The 24,460-nt window shown below is 43.9% G+C and overlaps 1 protein-coding gene across 5 annotated transcripts in view; it reads right to left on the reverse strand.

Moving 5' to 3' along the window:
• Positions 1-24,460, reverse strand: part of ofd1 (OFD1 centriole and centriolar satellite protein) — a 45,073-nt gene that overhangs the window by 15,683 nt on the left and 4,930 nt on the right. For 3 of the 5 annotated variants that reach the window (XM_082174647.1, XM_082174646.1, XM_082174643.1), the window contains exons 5-12: positions 23,450-23,557; positions 22,554-22,690; positions 19,711-19,884; positions 18,700-18,806; positions 15,171-15,290; positions 13,098-13,171; positions 12,907-12,998; positions 3,310-3,499 (exon numbers count right to left, since the gene is read on the reverse strand). In XM_082174647.1, coding sequence (XP_082030773.1) covers positions 3,310-3,499; positions 12,907-12,998; positions 13,098-13,171; positions 15,171-15,290; positions 18,700-18,806; positions 19,711-19,884; positions 22,554-22,690; positions 23,450-23,557 — 1,002 coding nt within the window. The remainder of the gene's footprint in view (positions 1-3,309; positions 3,500-12,906; positions 12,999-13,097; positions 13,172-15,170; positions 15,291-18,699; positions 18,807-19,710; positions 19,885-22,553; positions 22,691-23,449; positions 23,558-24,460) is intronic. The other 2 variants (XM_082174644.1, XM_082174645.1) reach the window with 2 other exon arrangements.

A 24,460-nucleotide genomic window follows, 5' to 3' on the forward strand; every position in this document is an offset into this window, starting at 1 on the left:
ACATTTGCTCCTCATCCTGTGACTTGATTCTGATTTATTTCGTTTTGTATTTTTATTTATTAGAAAAGTATATTCTGTTCTAATTTAATTTAGTAAATTAATTGTTTATTTTTTCGGTGCATCAATGTTGTGCTGTAGGCTGGCCTGCTGGCATAGGTAATTTAGCCGATTTAATTTGATTTGCATGTGAAATGCAAATCTGCAGTGTGGCCTTTCTGGAGTTATTTATGTTATTTCTTAGTTTTATTGATCAAAAATGTATTTATACATTTTCTTCTATATCTTTGTGTGATTTTCAGTACATCGCGGCTTTGAAACGTTAAAGCCCCGCCCCCAGCCCCACCCCCATACACATGATTCGACTATTAGTCGACTATAGGCAAGACATGACGATTCTGATTCGACTATGAAAATCCATAGTCGGGGACAGCCCTACTGTATTCTACTGTACTTTACTGTACTCTTCTTCTACTGTATTCTACTGTACTCTTCCTCTACTGTATTCTACTGCGCTCTCCCTCTACTGCACGCTACTGTATTCTTCCTCTACTGTACTCTTCCTCTACTGTATTCTACTGTATTTTACTGCACTCTTTATCTACTGTACTCTACTGTATTCCACTGTACTATTTATCTACTGTACTCTACTGTACTTTACTGTACTCTTCTTCTACTGTACTCTTCCTCTACTGTACTCTCCCTCTACTGTACTCCACTGCACTCTTCCTCTGCTGTACTCTTCCTCTACTGTATTCTACTGTACTCTTCCTCTACTGTATTCGACTGCACTCTTCCTCTACTGTACTCTTCCTCTACTGTATTCTACTGCACTCTTCCTCTACTGTACTCTTCCTCTACTGTACCCTTCCTCTACTGTACTCCACTGCACTCTTCCTCTGCTGTACTCTTCCTCTACTGTACTCTTCTTCTACTGTATTCTACTGTACTCTTCCTCTACTGTATTCTACTGCGCTCTCCCTCTACTGTATTCTACTGTACTCTTCCTCTACTGTATTCTACTGCACTCTTCCTCTACTGTACTCTTCCTCTACTGTATTCTACTGCACTCTTCCTCTACTGTACTCTTCCTCTACTGTACTCTTCCTCTACTGTACTCCACTGCACTCTTCCTCTGCTGTACTCTTCCTCTACTGTACTCTTCCTCTACTGTATTCTACTGTACTCTTCCTCTACTGTATTCTACTGCGCTCTCCCTCTACTGCACGCTACTGTATTCTTCCTCTACTGTACTCTTCCTCTACTGTATTCTACTGTATTTTACTGCACTCTTTCTCTACTGTACTCTACTGTATTCCACTGTACTATTTATCTACTGTACTCTACTGTACTTTACTGTACTCTTCTTCTACTGTACTCTTCCTCTACTGTACTCTTCCTCTACTGTACTCTGTTGTACTCTTCCTCTACTGTACTCTGTTGTACTCTTCCTCTACTGTACTCTTCCTCTACTGTACTCTTCCTCTACTGTATTCTACTGCACTCTTCCTCTACTGTACTCTTCCTCTACTGTACTCTGTTGTACTCTTCCTCTACTGTACTCTGTTGTACTCTTCCTCTACTGTACTCTTCCTCTACTGTACTCTTCCTCTACTGTACTCTTCCTCTACTGTACTCTTCCTCTACTGTATTCTACTGCACTCTTCCTCTACTGTACTCTTCCTCTACTGTATTCTACTGCACTCTTCCTCTACTGTACTCTTCCTCTACTGTATTCTACTGCACTCTTCCTCTACTGTACTCTGTTGTACTCTTCCTCTACTGTACTCTGTTGTACTCTTCCTCTACTGTACTCTTCTTGTTACAAAAACAGCCTTTTTCCACCTTAGAAACATTGCTAAGCTACGTAATATGCTATCAGTTTCTGATGCAGAAAAGTTAGTTCATGCATTCATGACCTCGAGACTGGATTACTGTAATGCTTTATTAGCTGGTTGTCCTGCATCCTCAATAAACAAGCTACAGTTAGTCCAAAATGCCGCCGCTAGAGTTCTTACGAGATCAAGAAAATATGATCATATAACACCAATTTTATCATCACCACATTGGTTACCTATAAAGCTCCGTATTAATTACAAGGTATTGCTACTGACTTATAAAGCCCTAAACGGCTTAGCTCCAGTCTATTTAACGGATCTTTTATCACCCTATAATCCATCACGCTCTTTAAGATCACTAAATTCAAGGCTTTTGGTCATACCTAGGATATCCAGAACCACCAAAGGAGGGAGAGCATTTTCACATTTGGCTCCAAAACTCTGGAATAGCCTGGGTTCTCCCAAGGTTTTTCTTTTTCTGTGTGTGTGTGGATGTTCTCCCCGTCTGACCCCTTCAGATCCTGGCCTGAACTGCTCCATCTTCACAGTCCAGCGCACCTCTTCCACTAATTACTCTCTGCTTGTTCTTACATTTTTAGTCTGCAAATGTTTGGTGTTTGTTTTTTTCCTCCTCAGAAAAGATGCATAAGCAAATATAAAGGAGTTTTCCATCCTGATCCTGCTGAAACATTATTATTGATCAATGGAATCATTAAAGTCTAATGGAAGTTTAATTTTATATATATATATATATATATATATATATATATATATATAGTTAATATTTTTTAAAGTATCTTCTGCTCACCAAGACTGCATTTATGTGATCAAAAATACAGAAAATACTGTAAAAATTGAAAAACCTACTGACCCCAAATGGCAGTGTATATATTTAAGAAATTTAAAAAATAATATATTTAAAAAAAAAGTTATTTACTGTTACAAAACATTTATATTTCAAATAAATGCTGTTCTTTTGAACTTTCTATTCATCAAAAAATCCTGAAGATGGTTTTTATATCCGTTTCCACAGAAATATGAACCGTTTTCAACACTGATAATAATCATAAATGTTTCTTGAGCATCAAATCCTCATATTAGAGTGATTTGTGAAGGATCATGTGACACTGAAGACTGGAGTAATGATGCTGAAAATTCAGCTTTGATCACAGGAATAAATTACACTTTACTATATATTCACATAGAGAACAGCTGATTTACATTATAATAATATTTCACTGTTTTTACTGTATTTTTGATCATAATAATGCAGCTTTGCTGAGCAGAAGAGACTCTTTCAGAAATAATGTAATCTCAGGTTGTTTGAGATGTGTTGGTCCTCTAATAAGTGTGTTATAGCTATAATAGGTGTGTTGGTCCTCTAATAAGTGCACTGTGATTGGCTGTAGATCTTCAGAAGCTCCAGCAGAACGAGGATCTGAAACACAGAGAGAGAGGAATGAACCGGAAGCACCTTGTCTGAGTCGCTGGTTCTCCTGGAGTTTCTCCTCCAGCTGGAGCTTCATCAGTGTGATGTGAGTCTGCAACTCTTGTGTTTCTTTCTTCAGCGCTGAATAATCACTCATGTTCTCCAGTCTCTGTCGGAGACGCTCGTTCTCTCGGGTCAGGAGAGACGTCTGCGATCTGGCCGACTCCAGCTCCGTCTGTGGGAATGTGCTGTTAAACACTACCACTGCAAAAACACTGCTTCACACACACACACACACACACACACACACACACACGTGACCCTGGACCACAGAACCAGTCACGTCACATGGGTACACTGCAAAACACTGTTTCACACACACACACACACACACACACACACACACACACACACACACACACACACACACACACACACACACACACACACACACACACGTGACCCTGGACCACAGAACCAGTCACGGCACACGGGTACACTGCAAAACACTGTTTCACACACACACACACACACACACGACCCTGGACCACAGAACCAGTCACGTCACATGGGTACACTGCAAAACACTGTTTCACACACACACACACACACACACACACACACACACACACACACACACACACACACACACACACACACACGTGACCCTGGACCACAGAACCAGTCACGTCACATGGGTACACTGCAAAACACTGTTTCACACACACACACACACACACACACACACACACACACACGACCCTGGACCACAGAACCAGTCACGTCACACGGGTACACTGCAAAACACTGTTTCACACACACACACACGACCCTGGACCACAGAACCAGTCACGGCACACGAGTACACTGCAAAACACTGTTTCACACACACACACACACACACACACACACACACACACACACACACACACACACACACACACACACACACACGACCCTGGACCACAGAACCAGTCACGGCACACGGGTTCACTGCAAAATAGTATTTTTGTCTTGTTTCCAGTCCAAATAAATCAAGAAGCATTTACTGGAGAAGTGAAATGATATAAGAATTCTATCTTGTTTTGTGATAAAACATTTTTAAATTGAGTGAGTTTTTGCTTAAAATGAGCAAAATTATCTGGCAATGAAATAATCTTGTTTTCCATTTGAATTAAGATTTCTTTCCTGTTTTCCATTTGAATTAAGATTTCTTTCCTGTTTTCCATTTGAATTAAGATTTTTTTCTTGTTTTCCACTTGAATTAAGATTTCTTTCCTGTTTTCCATTTGAATTAAGATTTTTTTTCTTGTTTTCCACTTGAATTATGATTTTTTTCCTGTTTTCCATTTGAATTAAGATTTCTTTCCTGTTTTCCATTTGAATTAAGTTCTCTTACGAGAGGTCTCTCGTACTGCGTAAGATATCTTACGCTAGGGGAAAATCCTTTTTCCGCGAGATATTGAAGCCAAAAATTATCCTTAATTTTGTAATAATGCAAAACGCGTTGCAGCAGCAATGCAGACATAGGCGAGACAGCTCGCGCGCCTATTGGCTGCTCTGCGGCAACTGCAGCAGCCTATCGAGCGAGGCCTGGCGTGACGTCAGACCCAATCAGGGCACTTCGCGCCCGCTGCGTCACGTCCCGCCGAAATGGGCGTGGTCTAGGCCTATAAATATCGCTCGCAGGCAGCTATTATCTGATTTTTCATCCTTCAAGCGAAGCACACGCATCGCTGGAGCTGGATTAGAAGCCGCGCCGTCGAGAGAGAGCACCTTCAGCGGGACGAGTCACTGAAGTCGCTGGCCGCGCCGCCTTCCTGCCTTCCTGCTGCGCTTTCCGGCGCTTATATCCTTCTCTTTATTACACTGTATTTCTGTGTGTGTGTGTCGCCGCCGCGACACACATTTCTAAAAGAGCTAGCGTCTTTTTAAAGATGCCTTCCTGCGGCTCGTGCAGAGCCACACTCAGCGACGGGGACCGCCACGTGATCTGCGTTTCCTGCCTGGGTGAGGAACATGCAGCTCTCGCGCTCGCTGACGGCGGATGCCCTCACTGCGAGCTGATGGCAATGGCGACTCTGAGGACTCGCCTAGCCGTCTTCACCGAGACTGCTCCCCCGCCCGCCGCGGCGTCGCGCCGTAAAAAGCGCCGTGCCCAGCGGGCCCCGGAACCCTCCCTCAGCCGCCAAAGCTCGCCGGTTCGCCCGCTTGCTTCCCCGGCTTCTTCTGTTTCGCTTCCTGACGGACAGCGGCCGCCGTCTGCCGCCGCTTCCGTTGATATCGCGGATGAGGAAGCCCTGCTGGGAGAGGATGATTCCTGCTCTATCCTGGCGTCAGGCAGTGAGGATTGGGCGGGCTCTGAGGACCCCGCGCCCCCTGCCCGCACTTCGTCAGGCAAGAGAGCTTCCATCGAGACGGAACTCATGCGAGTACTCGCACAGGCCGCGGCGAGCCTCGGCCTCGAGTGGTCTTCGCCTGAGCAGCCCGCTCACAACCGGCTGGATGGATTTTTCCTGCCTGGGGAGCGCGCTTCACCTGTGTCCAGACCGGCGCCTTTTCTTCCTGAGTTACACGAAGAAGTCGCCAAGTCCTGGAGCGCCCCCTATTCTGCTAGAGTGCGTCCTGCTGTTTCTTTGGCATTCTCCGCCGTTGACGATGCCAAGAACAAAGGATACCTCTCGCTGCCGCCGGTTGAAGAGGCGATAGCGGCCCACTTATGCCCGCCCTCCGCTGGACGGCGCGCTAAGCCGGCCCTACCCTCTAAAGCTTGCCGCACGACGTCGAGCTTGCTCCACCGCGCTTTCTCCGCCGCCGGGCAAGCTGCGTCAGCGTTGCATACCATGGCAACGCTCCAGATCTTCCAGGCCGATCTCCTCCGTAAGCTGGATGAGGAAGGACCTGACGCGATCTGCGTGCCGGACTTAAGGAGTGCCACGGACCTCGCCCTTCGTGCTACTAAGTCCGCAGCGCAAGCCATTGGACGGACTATGGCTTCTCTCACCGTGTCTGAGAGACATCTATGGCTGACGCTCTCGGAAATGGCCGAGTCTGAGCGCACCGCGTTCCTCGACGCCCCGCTTTCCGCCGCAGGCCTCTTCGGATCCTCCGTCAAAGATTTCGCGGAGAGATTCGCAGAGGTACAGAAAGCGTCTCAGGCTATGAAGCACTTCCTCCCGAAGCGCTCCAGCTCTGCAGCAGGCCGTGCGAAACCGTCTGCTCAGAGCTCACAGCCACAGCCACCGTCCACTGCCTCCACTTCACAGCGCCGCCAGGCCAGAAGCGCGAGACCGCGCTCCCGCTCATCCGGTCGCCGCCCCGCAGGACGCGGCCCGCGACCTAAGGTTACGGTGAAGCCCGAGGCCCCGAAGTCGTCCTAGCACAGCTAGGAAAACGACGGTGTTCCAGTCCCGCTGCGGCCGGACTCACACCAAAGCTATTCGCTCGTCCAGTTCCAGAAAATGTGACTGTTCCAGTGTTTTCTGCAGCCAACAAGTCGGTTCTGTCACCCGCTTGCCTGCACACAAATGCCGTTTTCACGGCTACCCAGATAAATCCCCAAAAGAGCGTATTTTCTGGTGTCCCTGCCACGGCCGATGGTGTTTCGTGTGTAGTAAGAATGCCCACTGCCCAGTGCCCATCCCTACACATAAGCACAGCCTGTCACACAGGGCTCGCGCACATAAAACCGACTCAGGTCGGTTGCGCTTCAAACATGGTGAATGTGCCCACTACCCAGTGCCCACTAACACCACGTTATGCATGTCTCACGGTTTCTGTAAAAACGAAACCAACGTGCACTCGCTTCACGCAAGCGAACGATGTTTTCGGTGTGACAAATGTGCCCGCTGTCCCGCGCCCACATCCACACATAGACATGACAGTTCCCACGGGAACCGCCCAGCCCTCCCCCTCGCGGTTAACCACCGTAGAGGAGTCGAGCGCGGGCAATCTGCCCGCTGTCACCAGCGCGCCCCATGCCTCAAATGTCACGAGCGACACGCTTGTGTTACAGCACACAGAAGCTTCTCCATCGCTGAGCGAGCGGAGCGCGCTTCGTATTCGACCCCTAGCTATCCATGCAGACGCATGGGCAAAGCTGCCCGGGGTTTCGAAGTGGGTGCTGAACATTATAAAAAGAGGCTATTCGCTGCAGTTTCGCCGACGCCCTCGCCGCTATGTGGCGCGCGTCGAGACCACGGTAAAAACAGAAGTAGCACATCTACTTCGAGCCGAAGTGACGAAACTATTGAGAAAAGGGGCCATAGAACCCCTCTCTCAAGATCAAAGCGAAGGAGGGTTATACAGCAGATACTTCCTGGTACCGAAAAAAGACGGGGGTCTCAGACCCATACTAGATCTAAGGCAACTGAACAAAGTGCTTGTGAAGCGACAGTTCAGGATGCTCACGACCAGGCAAATCCTTGTGCAGATTCGCCAAGGAGATTGGTTTGTGTCAATAGATCTGAAAGACGCGTATTTTCAAATACAGATAGCGTCACGTCACAGGCGATTTTTGAGATTCGCCTTCGAGGGCCAGGCATATCAGTACACAGTCCTGCCGTTCGGTTTGTCCCTAGCACCCCGTACATTTACGAAGTGCATGGACGCGGCGCTCGCACCCCTCAGAATGAGAGGCATGCGAGTGCTGAATTATTTGGACGATTGGCTGATTCTAGCGCAATCTCGCGCAGTGCTCATAGAACACACGACCATTTTACTCGATCACCTCGAGGATTTGGGTCTGAGTGTCAATTGGGCGAAGAGCTCCCTGTCACCCAGTCAGAAAATAACTTTCCTGGGCACAGAACTGGACTCACTATCCATGATAGCGCGACTATCACAACAGCGCGCGGTAGACATTCGACGCACAGCGAACTCTTTTCGCTGCGGCGCGTCTGTCCCGCTCAAAAGATTTCAGAGGATGCTAGGTCTCATGGCCTCAGCATCGTCAGTACTCCAGCTGGGTCTGCTCCGCATGCGCCCGCTGCAGTTTTGGCTGAAAGCGCGAGTCCCACGCAAAGCGTGGGCACCCGGTTTGCTTCGCCTCAGGGTCAATCAGAAATGCGTTACAGCTCTGAAACCCTGGAAAGCGAACGACTGGTACCAATCAGGTGTAAGCCTGGGGACTTCCTCGAGGGTGAAAGTGGTGTCCACGGACGCGTCCACCTCGGGATGGGGAGCGCTGCTCGAGGGCAGACCGTTCTTCGGCCAGTGGTCAGAACGGGAGAAGCTCCTGCACATAAACTGCCTCGAAATGCTGGCAGTAGACAACGCACTGACGCGTTTTTGTCCCCAAATAAAAGGTCACCACGTCTTGGTCCGCTCGGACAACATGTCTGTGGTATCCTACATAAATCGCCAGGGCGGCATCAGATCCGAGAAACTGTACAGGATGGCAGAACGCCTCCTGGTATGGGCTCAGTGCAACCTGCGCTCGCTCAGAGCAGCGCACGTGCCAGGGATCATGAATATAGGACCAGACAGACTGTCCAGGAACAATGTTCCGGCAGGCGAATGGTCCCTACACCCACAGACAGTCCAACTGCTGTGGAAGAAATTCGGCAGAGCGGAAGTGGACCTGTTTGCGTCTCAAGAAAACGCTCACTGTCAAGAATTTTTCTCCAAGAGCAGGAGCGCGCTGGCCCATGTGTGGCCCCGCCGCCCGCTCTATGCTTTTCCCCCCGTCTCTCTCCTGCCTCAGGTGATAGAACGGATCAGGGAAGAAGGATGCTCAGTACTGCTGGTAGCACCGTTCTGGAAAAACCAACCTTGGTTCCCAGCCGTGATGCAGTTAGCAAGTACTGCCCCGTGGCCAGTACCAGTGAGGAGAGATCTCCTCTCACAGGCCCGCGGCTCGATCTGGCATCCTCACCCGGAACTATGGTCCCTTCATGTCTGGGCCATCAACGGGTACATGTTGGACTCCCTAAAGGAGTATTAAACACGATCACGCAGGCTAGAGCTCCGTCTACAAGACGACTCTATTCTTCGAAATGGTCAGTGTTTTCGGGCTGGTGCACAGCCCGTGGTGTGTCACCCACAAACTGTGATGTGACGGAGGTGCTTTCCTTCCTACAAGAGCTGTTGGATGGGGGCAGGGCCCCCTCCACGCTCAAAGTTTATGTGGCGGCTATAGCAGCGTTCTCAGAAACAACGCTTGGTCAGTCAATAGGAAGGAACGATTTAGTCATCCGCTTCCTTAGAGGAGCTAAGAGACTGAATCCTCCCAGACCTCCCTCAGTCCCCGTATGGGACCTTTCTACGGTTCTGGAAGCCATGAAAGGTGCGCCATTTGAGCCTTTGCAGTCAATCGATTTGAAACACCTGTCTTTCAAAACAGTGTTTTTGCTGGCTCTCGCTTCAGTGAAGCGCATAGGGGATCTGCACGCGCTCTCTGTGAGCGCGGCGTGCATGGAGTTTGGGCCCAATGACTCAAAAGTTATACTCAAACCTAAGCACGGTTATGTTCCAAAATCCCTCAACACACCGTTTAGGGCGCAGATTATCTCTCTGTCAGCCCTCCCCGGTCCCTGATGAGGAAAGAGACGCGAGCCTCCTTTGCCCAGTCAGGGCATTACGAGCTTATGTGTCTCGCTCGTCTGTTTTCAGACAGACGGAACAGCTCTTTGTTTCGTTTAGCGGACGTTCTAAGGGACTAGCCGCGTCGAAACAGAGCCTATCCAGATGGATAGTTGATGCTATAGCGCTGGCATACGCCTCCAAGGGCATGCAGTGCCCTCTGGGTGTCAGAGCGCATTCCACAAGAGGCATGGCCTCTTCGTGGGCTTGGTCGAGTGGGATTGCCTTGCAAGATATTTGTATGGCGGCAGGCTGGGCCTCCCCGTCTACATTTATAAGGTTTTATAACCTAGAGGTTCCCGCCCTGCAGGCCAGGCTGCTGTCGGTCTAAACTACCAGTATTATCTGACCTGATGCGTTCAGCTCAGAATGCTGCGTTTACTGAGCACAGCTCAATTTTCGACAGTTTAAAGCTGGGCAAACTGTGTAAGACCCACATTTTTTCCATCAGTTCAGGCCGTACCCCGCCCTGTCTGTATGATGAAATTTGCGTCCCTTCGACGCTACTTTATGTGGAAAAGTGAGGCTGCACCCCTCCTTCTTCCCGGACTCTCTGTGAGTTCACTGAGTGATTGTGCACTATATGTACCCCGGGCTTTCGCCCTTGGGTCTTTGGTGTCAGATCTCAGCATGCACGGCGTTTTACACTGGGTCCCCTAGCGTAAGATATCTTACGCAGTACGAGAGACCTCTCGTAAGAGAACGTACTCGGTTACTAACGTAACCTCGGTTCTCTCTAGAAGAGGGAACGAGTACTGCGTATCTTGCCGTGCATGCACACGCTCTGGTTGCTTCGATGATGAAAAACCAGATAATAGCTGCCTGCGAGCGATATTTATAGGCCTAGACCACGCCCATTTCGGCGGGACGTGACGCAGCGGGCGCGAAGTGCCCTGATTGGGTCTGACGTCACGCCAGGCCTCGCTCGATAGGCTGCTGCAGTTGCCGCAGAGCAGCCAATAGGCGCGCGAGCTGTCTCGCCTATGTCTGCATTGCTGCTGCAACGCGTTTTGCATTATTACAAAATTAAGGATAATTTTTGGCTTCAATATCTCGCGGAAAAAGGATTTTCCCCTAGCGTAAGATATCTTACGCAGTACTCGTTCCCTCTTCTAGAGAGAACCGAGGTTACGTTAGTAACCGAGTACGATTTCTTTCATGTTTTCCACTTGAATTAAGATTTCTTTCCTGTTTTCCATTTGAATTAAGATTTCTTTCCTGTTTTCCACTTGAATTAAGATTTTTTTCCTGTTTTCCATTTGAATTAAGATTTCTTTCCTGTTTTCCATTTGAATTAAGATTTCTTTCCTGTTTTCCATTTGAATTAAGATTTTTTTCTTGTTTTCCACTTGAATTAAGATTTCTTTCCTGTTTTCCATTTGAATTAAGATTTCTTTCCTGTTTTCCACTTGCATTAAGATTTCTTTCCTGTTTTCCATTTGAATTAAGATTTCTTTCCTGTTTTCCATTTGAATTAAGATTTCTTTCCTGTTTTCCATTTGAATTAAGATTTTTTTCTTGTTTTCCACTTGAATTAAGATTTCTTTCCTGTTTTCCACTTGAATTAAGATTTCTTTCATGTTTTCCATTTGAATTAAGATTTTTTTCTTGTTTTCCACTTGAATTAAGATTTCTTTCCTGTTTTCCACTTGAATTAAGATTTCTTTCATGTTTTCCACTTGCATTAAGATTTTTTTCTTGTTTTCCACTTGAATTAAGATTTCTTTCCTGTTTTCCATTTGAATTAAGATTTCTTTCCTGTTTTCCATTTGAATTAAGATTTTTTTCTTGTTTTCCACTTGCATTAAGATTTTTTTCTTGTTTTCCACTTGAATTAAGATTTCTTTCCTGTTTTCCATTTGAATTAAGATTTCTTTCCTGTTTTCCATTTGAATTAAGATTTCTTTCCTGTTTTCCATTTGAATTAACATTTTTTTCTTGTTTTCCACTTGAATTAAGATTTCTTTCCTGTTTTTTCCATTTGAATTAAGATTTCTTTCCTGTTTTCCATTTGAATTAAGATTTTTTTCTTGTTTTCCACTTGCATTAAGATTTTTTTCTTGTTTTCCACTTGCATTAAGATTTCTTTCCTGTTTTCCATTTAAATTAAGATTTCTTTCCTGTTTTCCATTTGAATTAAGATTTCTTTCCTGTTTTCCATTTGAATTAAGATTTCTTTCCTGTTTTCCATTTGAATTAACATTTTTTTCTTGTTTTCCACCTGAATTAACATTTTTTTCTTGTTTTCCACTTGAATTAAGATTTCTTTCTTGTTTTCCACTTGAATTAAGATTTCTTTCTTGTTTTCCACTTGAATTAAGATTTTTTTCCTGTTTTTCATTTGAATTAGGATTATTTTTCTTCCCCCATTGGCAGATAATTTTACTTATTTTAAGCAAAAACTCACTTAATTTAAAATAAATTTATCAGAAAGCAAGATAGAATTCTTATATCATTTTACTTCTCTAGTAAATGCTTCTTGATTTAAGAATGTTTAGATATTTGGACTGGAAACAAGACAAAAATACTAAGTAAGAAAAGCATTTTTTGCAGTGTTTATTTGTGGCAATAGTCAATTGTATGGGTCAAAATTATCGATTTTTCTTTTATGCCAAAGATCATTAGGATATTAAGTAAAGATCATGTTCCATGAAGATATTTTGTAAATTTTCTACCGTAAATATATTAAAAAAAATAATTTTGTGAGTGAATGCAGCAAAATTGCAAACATAAATGACCTTTAAAGGTGATTTTCTCAATGTTTAGATTTTTTTGCACCTTCCATACATCAATGGAAAGCTTATTTATTCATCTTTTGGATGATGTATACATCTCAATTTCAAACAATTGACCCTTATGACTGGTTGTGTGGTCCAGGGTCACATGGGAAAGAACAGCATATTATTTCTGAGAATAGACCTTTAAAGAGAGAGTTTGTAAAGTGAACGGAGGCCTAAAAGCAACTTTAATAGGAATATCAGCACATCAATGTCATGCTTAGAAAGATCCATGCATCACTTTCTTTGGCACAGATGAATTATGGGATCAGATCTGCTTTACCTGCAGACGTTTGACTTCTGATAAGTGTCTCTGATGCTCTTCTGCTTTTGCATCAATATTAGCAGATTCCTTCTGCAGACGAAGCGCTTCTGCTGTGAACAGGACAATAAGGCCGTTCATTACCAATAAATCTACTGTACATGTCAATAAAATACAACAACGGTAAATGATTACCGTTAATCCTTCAATACCTTCAATCCTCTTCTCTTGTTCTGTCAGTGTCTCCGTTCTCTTGGTGTAATCCTCCTTCAGCTCCAGCTGATATCTGAAACACATGTTCAGTTCACAATGACATCATAACTGCTTCACTCTCTCTGAACAATCACTACTGATCAAACGACTGGTGCGATTTCTGGTAAGGTCTTTATCTGACCACAAATACAGTAAACATGATGAAATATTATTAGAGTGTAAATCATCTGTTCTCTATGTGAATATATAGTAAAGTGTAATTTATTCCTGTGATCAAAGCTGAATTTTCAGCATCATTACTCCAGTCTTCAGTGTCACATGATCCTTCACAAATTAAAAATAAAATGAATAGAAAGATCAAAAGAACAGCATGTGTTTGAAATTTAATGTTTTGTAACATTATAAATGTCCTTGATGAATAAAAGTGTTAAAAAATGAAAAAAATATTCTTACTGACCTCAGCTTTTGAAAATGAAAGCTCATCAAGACAAACTTTATTAAAGCCTTGTCTTATAAATAAAGGCCCAGTGTAGAAACACACACAGCATCATTACTGGACTAGATATGAAACAACAACCACTGCATCACAAATGAGATTTTCAAGTCGTCTCACAAGAGCGACATCTACAGGATTAACCAATCAGTCATGAGAGGATCTGCAGAACTCAGGAGAGATTCTCAATTTATAGTTTTTTTTAAATGTGGATTTAAATCAACTCAAGATTGATTCACGAATCGATTTTTTCCCATATTTATTTATCCATCACCCAGAAGGCAGTATTAGTGTTCCTCCACTGGTCACATGTTACAGCGAATGCTGTGAGATATTATGTGTGTTTAATCTTAAACCTGATCCTGTTTGATCAAGGCGGTTCAGACTCGTCCAACTTTCAGCATCAACTTTTCATCTTGCATCAAAATCCTGTCGACTCATCGTATGCGTTTGAAATATAGAGTTGGTTCTGTTTTAATGTACACAAGTGAACCTAAAATAAAGAGTTTAAGAGTTCCTAATGTCTTTTTTATTAATTAACCTCTTGTAAACTTATGTTCATTGTTCCTTTTTATAAATATAGGATTTGTGTTAAATCTAAATTCATCGAGTCGAATCGGGAATCGAAATAAAAATCTAATCGAATAGAGTCAGAACATCTGAACCGATACCCAGCCCTAGTGATGTTACATGTATGGTCTTGTCTCCCATGTTTCATAGTGTTTTGGTTTAGTCCTGTGACCCAGTTTCCCCGAGTCTGTCTCATTAGTCGTCTCCTTCACCTGAGTCCTGTTAATGAGCTAATTTAGTTCCTTTTGTTTGCTCTGTGTATTTAAACCCTGTCTTCGTCCGTTCTCAGTAATGTAAGGTTGTGTGAGGGACTGTTAGTTTACACGACACCGTTTTCAACTAAAAACGTAAAACTTTTGATGTGTTTTGGCCGTTTGTTTCCACGACAACGCTGTTCTGGCGCCTGAACACACACACTTTTGAAAACGGGTTTCAAAGTGTCAAACGGTCTCCGTGTAAAACAACAAAAACACGATTCTCTGAAGACGATGACATCATGCACGTGCGTATTACGTGTTCAGTCTATAGTGTTTCATCGCCATCTACTGGTCTGACAGCAGAATACAGCGATTATAGTCGTTTCCACGGATCCGTGTGAATGGGGATCGTTCGGAAAACTCACAGGGAAAGATTATCCATTTTAAGCGTGTGAACGTACCCTTAGTCTCCTGGGCAACACTTTATTTTACAGTGTCCTTGTTACATATGTTAGACGTACTTACCATAGTAATAACTGTAAATTATGCGTAATTACATGCAACTAACCCTCAATCAAACCCTAATCCTACCCTAACCCTATAGTAAATACATGTAGTTAATTAATATTACTCAGTACTTAAATATTTAATTACACTGTAACAATGACACCGTAAAATAAAGTGTGTCCGTCTCCAGTTCTGATGTTCCTGATTCCAAGTTTATTGCATTAAATACCACAGTAATTGTTCTCCTTCGCCTTCGTGCCAGTCTCCACTACACGTGACCAGTGAGATGTGCGATCTCTGCTTACCTCAGGATCTCGCTCTTCAGTCTCTGGTCGAACGAGTCCTCCACGCTCTTCACACACAGCTCTCTCCTCCTCAGAAGATCCTCCACAGTCTTCATCTTCTCCTCCTGCAGCCGACAGCTTCTGAGGCGTTCAAGATATCAGCACATCAAACCAACATCTATTCACACACCTTCAACATTATCTCAGTTTATTCACTATAGTTTAGAAAACGGTAATAAAATATGAGCAGAACTCAGTTGATATTTGACTGGTTTTGTCCGTCCTTCTGTTAGACTGTCTCACACATGAATTATGTTGAATATCTGTCAGCTGTTAAATTTAACTACACAATTAGATAATACCAGTTTAGCTCAACCAATCACCAAGCAATGCTTCATTTTGTTCAGTCTGTGTGTAAAAAGAGCATTAGCAATTAAAGAAGAAACACTTCAGCAAAACATGATCAGCTCAAAGTGTCCCAATCATTTTTGCTCCCAAATGTCACTGGTAGTCCCTGGATGAAGAATATTTGGGTATAATATGTCACAGTTTACTTTATTTTGCTCTCCTCACTTACATAAATGAACTATAGTGTCCTGATCACACTAGTGACACAATATCAAACATGATATCTGGTGTGTGAATGTTTGGATTGACTGTAAGAGACTCCATGATATTATAACCAAGAGATTCACAGATAAAGAATAGTTAAAGAGCTCGTCTCACACTGTACTATAAAACACACCGTAACCCTCAGAACGTGATTGACAGCAGTGTTCATCAAAATATATATACAGGCTTTACGTAAAGCGTTACCATTTTTTATTGGTATATTTTCTGTTTAATTTTCAGAGTAATTTTGTGTTTATAAATTTTTTACATGCATTATTAATTATTTATTATTTGTTTTTAGTCTAGTAATATTAGCACTTCAATTTGACATATTTAACCTTAAGCTTTGGTTTTTCCTCTAATATTTCAGCATTTAATAACTTAATATCGGCTTTCTTTCAATTACAATTTTTTTTTTTTAATAACAGCTTTAGTTTTAGTTTAGTTTAGTTATTTACTAGTTTACTAATTATTTACTAAGTTCGTTACAAAAATTATTTATAGATTTTAGCCTATATGCAGCCATTGAATACTAGAGCCATCTAGTGGCTAAAGATATTTTAGCTTTTTTGTTATTTTTATAGCAACATATGTCATCAGACGTCACCAAACTCCCCAAATGTTTAGGTTTTGGGCTGTCTGAACTTCATGGAATGTTTGTTTTTTGTTTTTTTACTGAAGTAAAATAAATATTACATATAACATAAAAAAATGTTTTATTTGATCTTATTTGATCGAAGAAAAAAATAAAAAATAATTGTGATCACACAGAGCCCCTCATGCTCACGTTTGAGCCCGAAGCACCAGTGAAGTGCTGCTCGAGGGTTAAGTCTGCTGGTGTAAACAGCGAGTGTGAAGCACCAGTGAAGCGCTGCTCGAGGGTTAAGTCTTCTGGTGTAAACAGCGAGTGTAACTGCTAGTGTGAAGCACCAGTGAAGCGCTGCTCGAGGGTTAAGTCTGCTGGTGTAAACAGCGAGTGTGAAGCACCAGTGAAGCGCTGCTCGAGGGTTAAGTCTGCTGGTGTAAACAGCGAGTGTAACTGCTAGTGTGAAGCACCAGTGAAGCGCTGCTCTAGGGTTAAGTCTGCTGGTGTAAACAGCGAGTGTGAAGCACCAGTGAAGCGCTGCTCGAGGGTTAAGTCTGCTGGTGTAAACAGCCAGTGTGAAGCACCAGTGAAGCGCTGCTCGAGGGTTAAGTCTGCTGGTGTAAACAGCGAGTGTAACTGCTAGTGTGAAGCACCAGTGAAGCGCTGCTCTAGGGTTAAGTCTGCTGGTGTAAACAGCCAGTGTGAAGCACCAGTGAAGCGCTGCTCGAGGGTTAAGTCTGCTGGTGTAAACAGCGAGTGTGAAGCACCAGTGAAGCGCTGCTCGAGGGTTAAGTCTGTTGGTGTAAACAGCGAGTGTAACTGCTAGTGTGAAGCACCAGTGAAGCGCTGCTCGAGGTTTAAGTCTGCTGGTGTAAACAGCGAGCGTGAAGCACCAGTGAAGCGCTGCTCGAGGGTTAAGTCTGCTGGTGTAAACAGCGAGTGTGAAGCACCAGTGAAGCGCTGCGCGAGGGTTAAGTCTGCTGGTGTAAACAGCGAGTGTGAAGCACCAGTGAAGCGCTGCTCGAGGGTTAAGTCTGCTGGTGTAAACTGAGTGTGAAGCACCAGTGAAGCGCTGCTCGAGGGTTAAGTCTGCTGGTGTAAACAGCGAGTGTGACTGCTAGTGTGAAGCACCAGTGAAGCGCTGCTCGAGGGTTAAGTCTGCTGGTGTAAACAGCGAGTGTGACTGCTAGTGTGAAGCACCAGTGAAGCGCTGCTCGAGGGTTAAGTCTGCTGGTGTAAACAGCGAGTGTGAAGCACCAGTGAAGCGCTGCTCGAGGGTTAAGTCTGCTGGTGTAAACAGCGAGTGTGAAGCACCAGTGAAGCGCTGCTCGAGGGTTAAGTCTGCTGGTGTAAACTGAGTGTGAAGTGTGAAGCACCAGTGAAGCGCTGCTCGAGGGTTAAGTCTGCTGGTGTAAACAGCGAGTGTGAAGTGTAAAGCTAGTGTGAAGCACCAGTGAAGCGCTGCTCGAGGGTTAAGTCTGCTGGTGTAAACAGCTAGTGTGAAGCACCAGTGAAGCGCTGCTCGAGGGTTAAGTCTGCTGGTGTAAACAGCGAGTGTGAAGCACCAGTGAAGCGCTGCTCGAGGGTTAAGTCTGCTGGTGTAAACTGAGTGTGAAGCACCAGTGAAGCGCTGCTCGAGGGTTAAGTCTGCTGGTGTAAACAGCGAGTGTGAAGCACCAGTGAAGCGCTGCTCGAGGGTTAAGTCTGCTGGTGTAAACAGCGAGTGTAACTGCTAGTGTGAAGCACCAGTGAAGCGCTGCGCGAGGGTTAAGTCTGCTGGTGTAAACAGCGAGTGTGAAGCACCAGTGAAGCGCTGCGCGAGGGTTAAGTCTGCTGGTGTAAACAGCGAGTGTGAAGCACCAGTGAAGCGCTGCTCGAGGGTTAAGTCTGCTGGTGTAAACAGCGAGTGTGAAGCACCAGTGAAGCGCTGCTCGAGGGTTAAGTCTGCTGGTGTAAACAGCGAGTGTGAAGCACCAGTGAAGCGCTGCTCGAGGGTTAAGTCTGCTGGTGTAAACAGCGAGTGTGAAGCACTAGTGAAGCGCTGCTCGAGGGTTAAGTCTGCTGGTGTAAACAGCCAGTGTGAAGCACCAGTGAAGCGCTGCTCGAGGGTTAAGTCTGCTGGTGTAAACTGAGTGTGAAGTGTGAAGCACCAGTGAAGCGCTGCTCGAGGGTTAAGTCTGCTGGTGTAAACAGCGAGTGTGAAGTGTAAAGCTAGTGTGAAGCACCAGTGAAGCGCTGCTCGAGGGTTAAGTCTGCTAGTGTAAACAGCGAGTGTGAAGTGTAAAGCTAGTGTGAAGCACCAGTGAAGCTCGAGGGTTAAGTCTGCTGGTGTAAACAGCGAGTGTGACTCACTTCTCGAAGGCCTCGATCCTCAGCTTCAGCTCCATCTCTCCGCTCCGCACAGACTCCATCTCTCTCAGCAAGGCTTGTCTTTGAGCATAAAGATCTTTTTCCTCTATCTGGATCAGACAATGTCATCCAAACGGGGAGCATTGAAGGATTAACATCTGGTTTGTACTGATTTGGTGACATTAGTTATAGTGCTGGGCGGTATACCGGTTCACACCGAATACCAGTGTTTATTTGTGTTATGATATGAATTTTGAATATACCGCAATACCATTGTATGTCGCTTTAACAGCGTTGGGAACGCGGAGCGACACTGTTTGAAACGGGTCTCTTTTCACTGTTCACTGTGTGTGTGTTACTGAGCCTGACGGTGAAGATGGAGAGTTAAACTATAACTGATAGCTGTCAAATTATATTACAGTGTTTCCCATATATTGGTTCACAATATCAACACTGCCTTTTGGAAAATCTATTAGTGGTTGGCATTGACATCGTTGAACAAACATGAGCACTGCACGTTTCACAGTCTAAACGCAGCGTGGGTGTTTGTATATGAATGTGTCTGAAGGGAATTGACTGTCTTTAGAAATGTTATTTCAATTGAATCTTTCTTTATGTTTCCTGATAAAGCAGCGTTTATGTGCTGGTTTATGTTCAGCCGTTACCGTGGAAACCACTTTGTGTACAGCTGTTACCAGGGAAACCGCTGTTTCTGCTGCTCCTACAGCGCCTCCTGCTGGTGCCTCTTTATAAACACTGCAAGCCTGCATACTAGTTTGGATTATCTCTACAATATTCACTCATGACAGTAAAATAGGGCATTATAAGTCAGTCTACTGCAGTATTTCCTCTCTCATTCAGTAGTACATGTGGTTAACACCCATGCTTGAAAAAATAATAATAGCCTATCATCATATACTGTGAAACCGGTATAATTCAGAAAAATACCGTGATATGGATTTTTGGTCATACCGCCCAGCACTAATCAGTTCTGTATGTATTTTCTGACAGCACCTCCTGTTGTCTGTGTAATCTCTCGATGGCGTTCTTCTCTCGACTCATCAGAGCCTCAGACTTCAGCTCATGCGTTCGCTCCATGTCTCGTCTCAGCTCCAGGATCTCTCTTCGAGAAGCCTCTTTCTCCTCACGCTTCACCTTCGCCATCTCCACCTCCATGAAGTGCTGCATCTGCAGGAAGACAGCATTATTAAAGGGCTTTCGCTACGGATAGTTCTACACTGCAAAAAATGCTTTTCTTACTCCATTGGCAGATAGTTTTGCTTTTTTTAAGCAAATACTCTCTTAATTTTGATTTATTACTTCAGAAAACAAGAGACAGTATCTTATGGCATTTTACTACTTTAGTAAATGCATCTTGATTTAAGCATTTTTAGATATTTGAACTGGAAATAAGACAAAAATACTAAGTAAGAAAAGCATTTAGCCACCAGGGTGTTTCCCCGAGAACTAATGGTTCCCTCAGGAACATTTTCCTGGTTGCGTTCGCACCGCTAGTAGGAACTCTGAAGCGACGCAAGACGCGCTTGTTGTTATGACTTATTTTGACGGAGCGGCGGGCCTTTATTTCGACAGCACTGAGAACGACTGAGCCTGAGCTTAGATAAAACTGTTATACATAGAAAGTAGACAGTAATGAAGAGTTATGAGCGTATGCTGTGTGGTTGATGTCCAGTGTTGCTGAGCAGAAATTCATGATCATGTTTCTCTTGATCCCTCAAAGTTGCGTTGGATTTTCTCCTCAGCGTAAAGGTTAGAGGCTCATCTATCACTGTTTTCCATGTCAGTAGAGTTAGTTACTAGAGTAAATATAAAGGCTTTAATCTGTGTGCTTTTTTAAAATGGCGTGTGCTGGTGTTTCACGTGTGTTCGGCCAATCAGCGAACACTACCGTCGTTGTAGTTCCTATAGTGCTGGTTTAGACCGACTCTGAAGTAGGAGCTGAATTAGTTCTTCCAAAATGAGTTCCTAGAACTAAAATCGTTCCTAGTTCCTACGAACAAACACGCCAAAATCCGGGAACTTCCGCCAATATTTCTAGGAACGATGAAAAGGTTCCTCCGGTGCAAAAGCCCCCAGTGTTTGTGTAGTTTTTGTGTAACCCAGATCCTGGGTCAGACGTAACAACCCAGTGTTTGGGTAGTTTTTGTGTAACACAGATCCTGGGTCAGATGTAACAACCCAGTGTTTGGGTAGTTTTTGTGTAACACAGATCCTGGGTCAGACGTAACAACCCAGTGTTTGGGTAGTTTTTGTGTAACACAGATCCTGGGTCAGACGTAACAACCCAGTGTTTGGGTAGTTTTTGTGTAACACAGATCCTGGGTCAGACGTAACAACCCAGTGTTTGGGTAGTTTTTGTGTAACTCAGATCCTGGGTCAGACATAACAACCCAGTGTTTGGGTAGTTTTTGTGTTACCCAGATCCTGGGTCAGACTTAACAACCCAGTGATTGGGTAGTTTTTGTGTAACCCAGATCCTGGATCAGACGTAACAACCCAGTGTTTGGGTAGTTTTTGTGTAACCCAGATCCTGGGTCAGACGTAACAACCCAGTGTTGGGGTAGTTTTTGTGTAACCCAGATCCTGGGTCAGAAGTAACAACCCAGTGTTTGGGTAGTTTTTGTGTAACCCAGATCCTGGGTCAGACGTAACAACCCAGTGTTTGTGTAGTTTTTGTGTTACCCAGATCCTGGGTCAGAAGTAACAACCTAGTGTTTGTGTAGTTTTTGTGTTACTCAGATCCTGGGTCAGACGTAACAACCCAGTGTTTGTGTAGTTTTTGTGTTACCGAGATCCTGGGTCAGACGTAACAACCCAGTGTTTGTGTAGTTTTTGTGTTACTCAGATCCTGGGTCAGAAGTAACAACCCAGTGTTTGTGTAGTTTTTGTGTTACTCAGATCCTGGGTCAGACGTAACAACCCAGTGTTTGTGTAGTTTTTGTGTTACCGAGATCCTGGGTCAGACGTAACAACCCAGTGTTTGGGTAGTTTTTGTGTAACCCAGATCCTGGATCAGACGTAACAACCCAGTGTTTGGGTAGTTTTTGTGTTACCCAGATCCTGGGTCAGACGTAACAACCCAGTGTTTTGGTAGTTTTTGTGCAACCCAGATCCTGGATCAGATGTAACAACCCAGTGTTTGGGTAGTTTTTGTGTTACCCAGATCCTGGATCAGACGTAACAATCCATTGTTTGGGTAGTTTTTGTGTAACCCAGATCCTGGGTCAGAAGTTACAACCCAGTGTTTGGGTAGTTTTTGTGTAACCCAGATCCTGGGTCAGAAGTAACAACCCAGTGTTTGGGTAGTTTTTGTGTAACCCAGATCCTGGGTCAGACGTAACAACCCAGTGTTTGGGTAGTTTTTGTGTAACCCAGATCCTGGGTCAGAAGTAACAACCCAGTGTTTGGGTAGTTTTTGTGTTACCCAGATCCTGGGTCAGACGTAACAACCCAGTGTTTGGGTAGTTTTTGTGTAACCCAGATCCTGGGTCAGAAGTAACAACCCAGTGTTTGGGTAGTTTTTGTGTAACCCAGATCCTGGGTCAGACGTAACAACCCAGTGTTTGGGTAGTTTTTGTGTTACCCAGATCCTGGGTCAGACGTAACATCCCAGTGTTTGGGTAGTTTTTGTGTAACACAGATCCTGGGTCAGACGTAACATCCCAGTGTTTGGGTAGTTTTTGTGTAACACAGATCCTGGGTCAGACGTAACAACCCAGTGTTTGGGTAGTTTTTGTGTAACCCAGATCCAGTGTTTGGGTAGTTTCCGGGAAGTATGAAAAGGTTCCTCCGCCCCTTTACTCATGTAAACTCCTGAACATGCTTTTCTTGCAGACCTTTGTGTTGAGCTCGAGCTGTGCCTGCTCCTGGATCTCCTTCCTATACTCCGCAAGCTTTGCCTCGACTGACGGCCAGCGCTCTCCTCTGTGCCGAAGCACTTCATACTCCTCGTCGATCAGCTGCATCTTCTCAACTTAAAAATACAATAGAAAATACAGTAAAAACAGTGAAATATTATTCCAACGTAAAACTATGTAAATCTATGTAATCTATGTAAATATATAGTAAAGTTTAATTTATTCCTGTGATCAAAGCTGAATTTATTTAATCAAAAATACAGTGAAAATTGTGAAATACTATTAAAATATTAATATTATGAAAAATGAAAGTAAAGAAAAGAAATCACAGAAAAGATTGGAATCATCTCGACTTTTTTGCATCTTCTGGGTAGATTTTTGGAGGAAAATCTGCTAAATATGGTTAAACATGGTAAAATGTGTAAAAAGATTGTACGCTTTAAGACAAACCATGTGTAAATTCATAAGTCGACAGCATTGCTGAGTATTTCCTCCTTAAAACTGCAGTGAACCAAAGACAGTCTCAAACACACGCTTTGAAATCGCTGGTGTTTCTGACGTCACAAACTACCTTGTAACCAATCAGATCAACGTGTGATCGTCAACCAGTGGATCTCTGAGCTGAGTGAGTGAGTGGAGGCGGGACTCATTTGCATATTCATAGAGCCATGCATACTAAATGAGGAAAGGGTGTCGAGTTACATTCAAGATATTTTAAGAGATGAAGAAGGAAAAAAACTTTTAAATGTAATTTTGAAGATCGAAGATGAGTTTTAAGTTATACAATTATTGACTACAGTGGGACTCTAAGAAATGAACACTCCACACAAGGAACGTGTAATTCAGTGTGACACACGACAGATGTGAAGGCTTACCGAGAGACTCCTGATGTGCGGATATAGAGATGGTTTGGGTGGAAGTGTCACAGCAGTGTCTGTCAGTGTGCCGGTCCGTCAGCTCAGTGAAGAGGCTCATCAGGAAACCTGTCGAGTTGAACAACAGTCATCACAGAGAGCAGATGCTGAACCAACAGCGTCAGCAGAAACGCTTATTAGTGAAACACTAGCCACAACCTCTTTACTGCAGTTCTCTATGGAAGCTCGTCTCCGCCACAGATCTAAACATTTTAAAAGATAATTGCGACTTTTTATCTCAGAATTGCATGATATAAAGTCCAATTCTAAGGAAAAAAAAAACACTTTTTTTTTCTCTCTCTCACAATTGCGACTTTAGGCTATATCTCACAATTCTGAGATAAAAAGTCAGGATTGTTAGAAAAAAAAGTCACAATTACCTTTTTTATTTTTTTATTCTGTGGCGGAAACAAGCTTCCATAGTTCCCTGATGACGTACTGAGTGAGAACAATTTAGGATGGGATTTTTTGTACCAAAAAAGGAATCAGGAATAGTGTCTATATAACAGGGAAATATAACAGGGATTGATTAAGTCAGCCGAAAAGGAGAATCATTTTAGAGATGAAGCATGTTTATATATTTAGAAAAAAAAGATTAAAAACAATAATGTGGATGTGCAATGATGAATCGTTCACAATAAGACCAGCATTAAAAAAAAAGTAAATAAGATTTACCAGCAGAGGGATTTATTAAAGTCCCCCGTGTTAAAAATCCAGATTTTAATGTTGTTTATGTGTTGTTACGTACCCCTTTTTAAAAAAAAGATCTAGGGGTGAAAGGGGTGTAACAAATAAACGGTGGGGAGAGACTGAGGGGACTGCCGTCTCCAAGTCCCAGGGCTGATCCACAAGAAAGCTCAGTAACACCAGTTTGAGCAAACAAACAGAGGTATTTTATTTAATAGAATGTGGAAAAAATACGTAAGGCTTCAGGAAGGGATAGGCCAAAACAATAAACAAAAGGTTCCTCTA

The sequence above is a fragment of the Leuciscus leuciscus genome (assembly GCF_965113295.1).
Source record: "Leuciscus leuciscus genome assembly, chromosome: 7".
Lineage (NCBI taxonomy): Eukaryota > Metazoa > Chordata > Actinopteri > Cypriniformes > Leuciscidae > Leuciscus > Leuciscus leuciscus.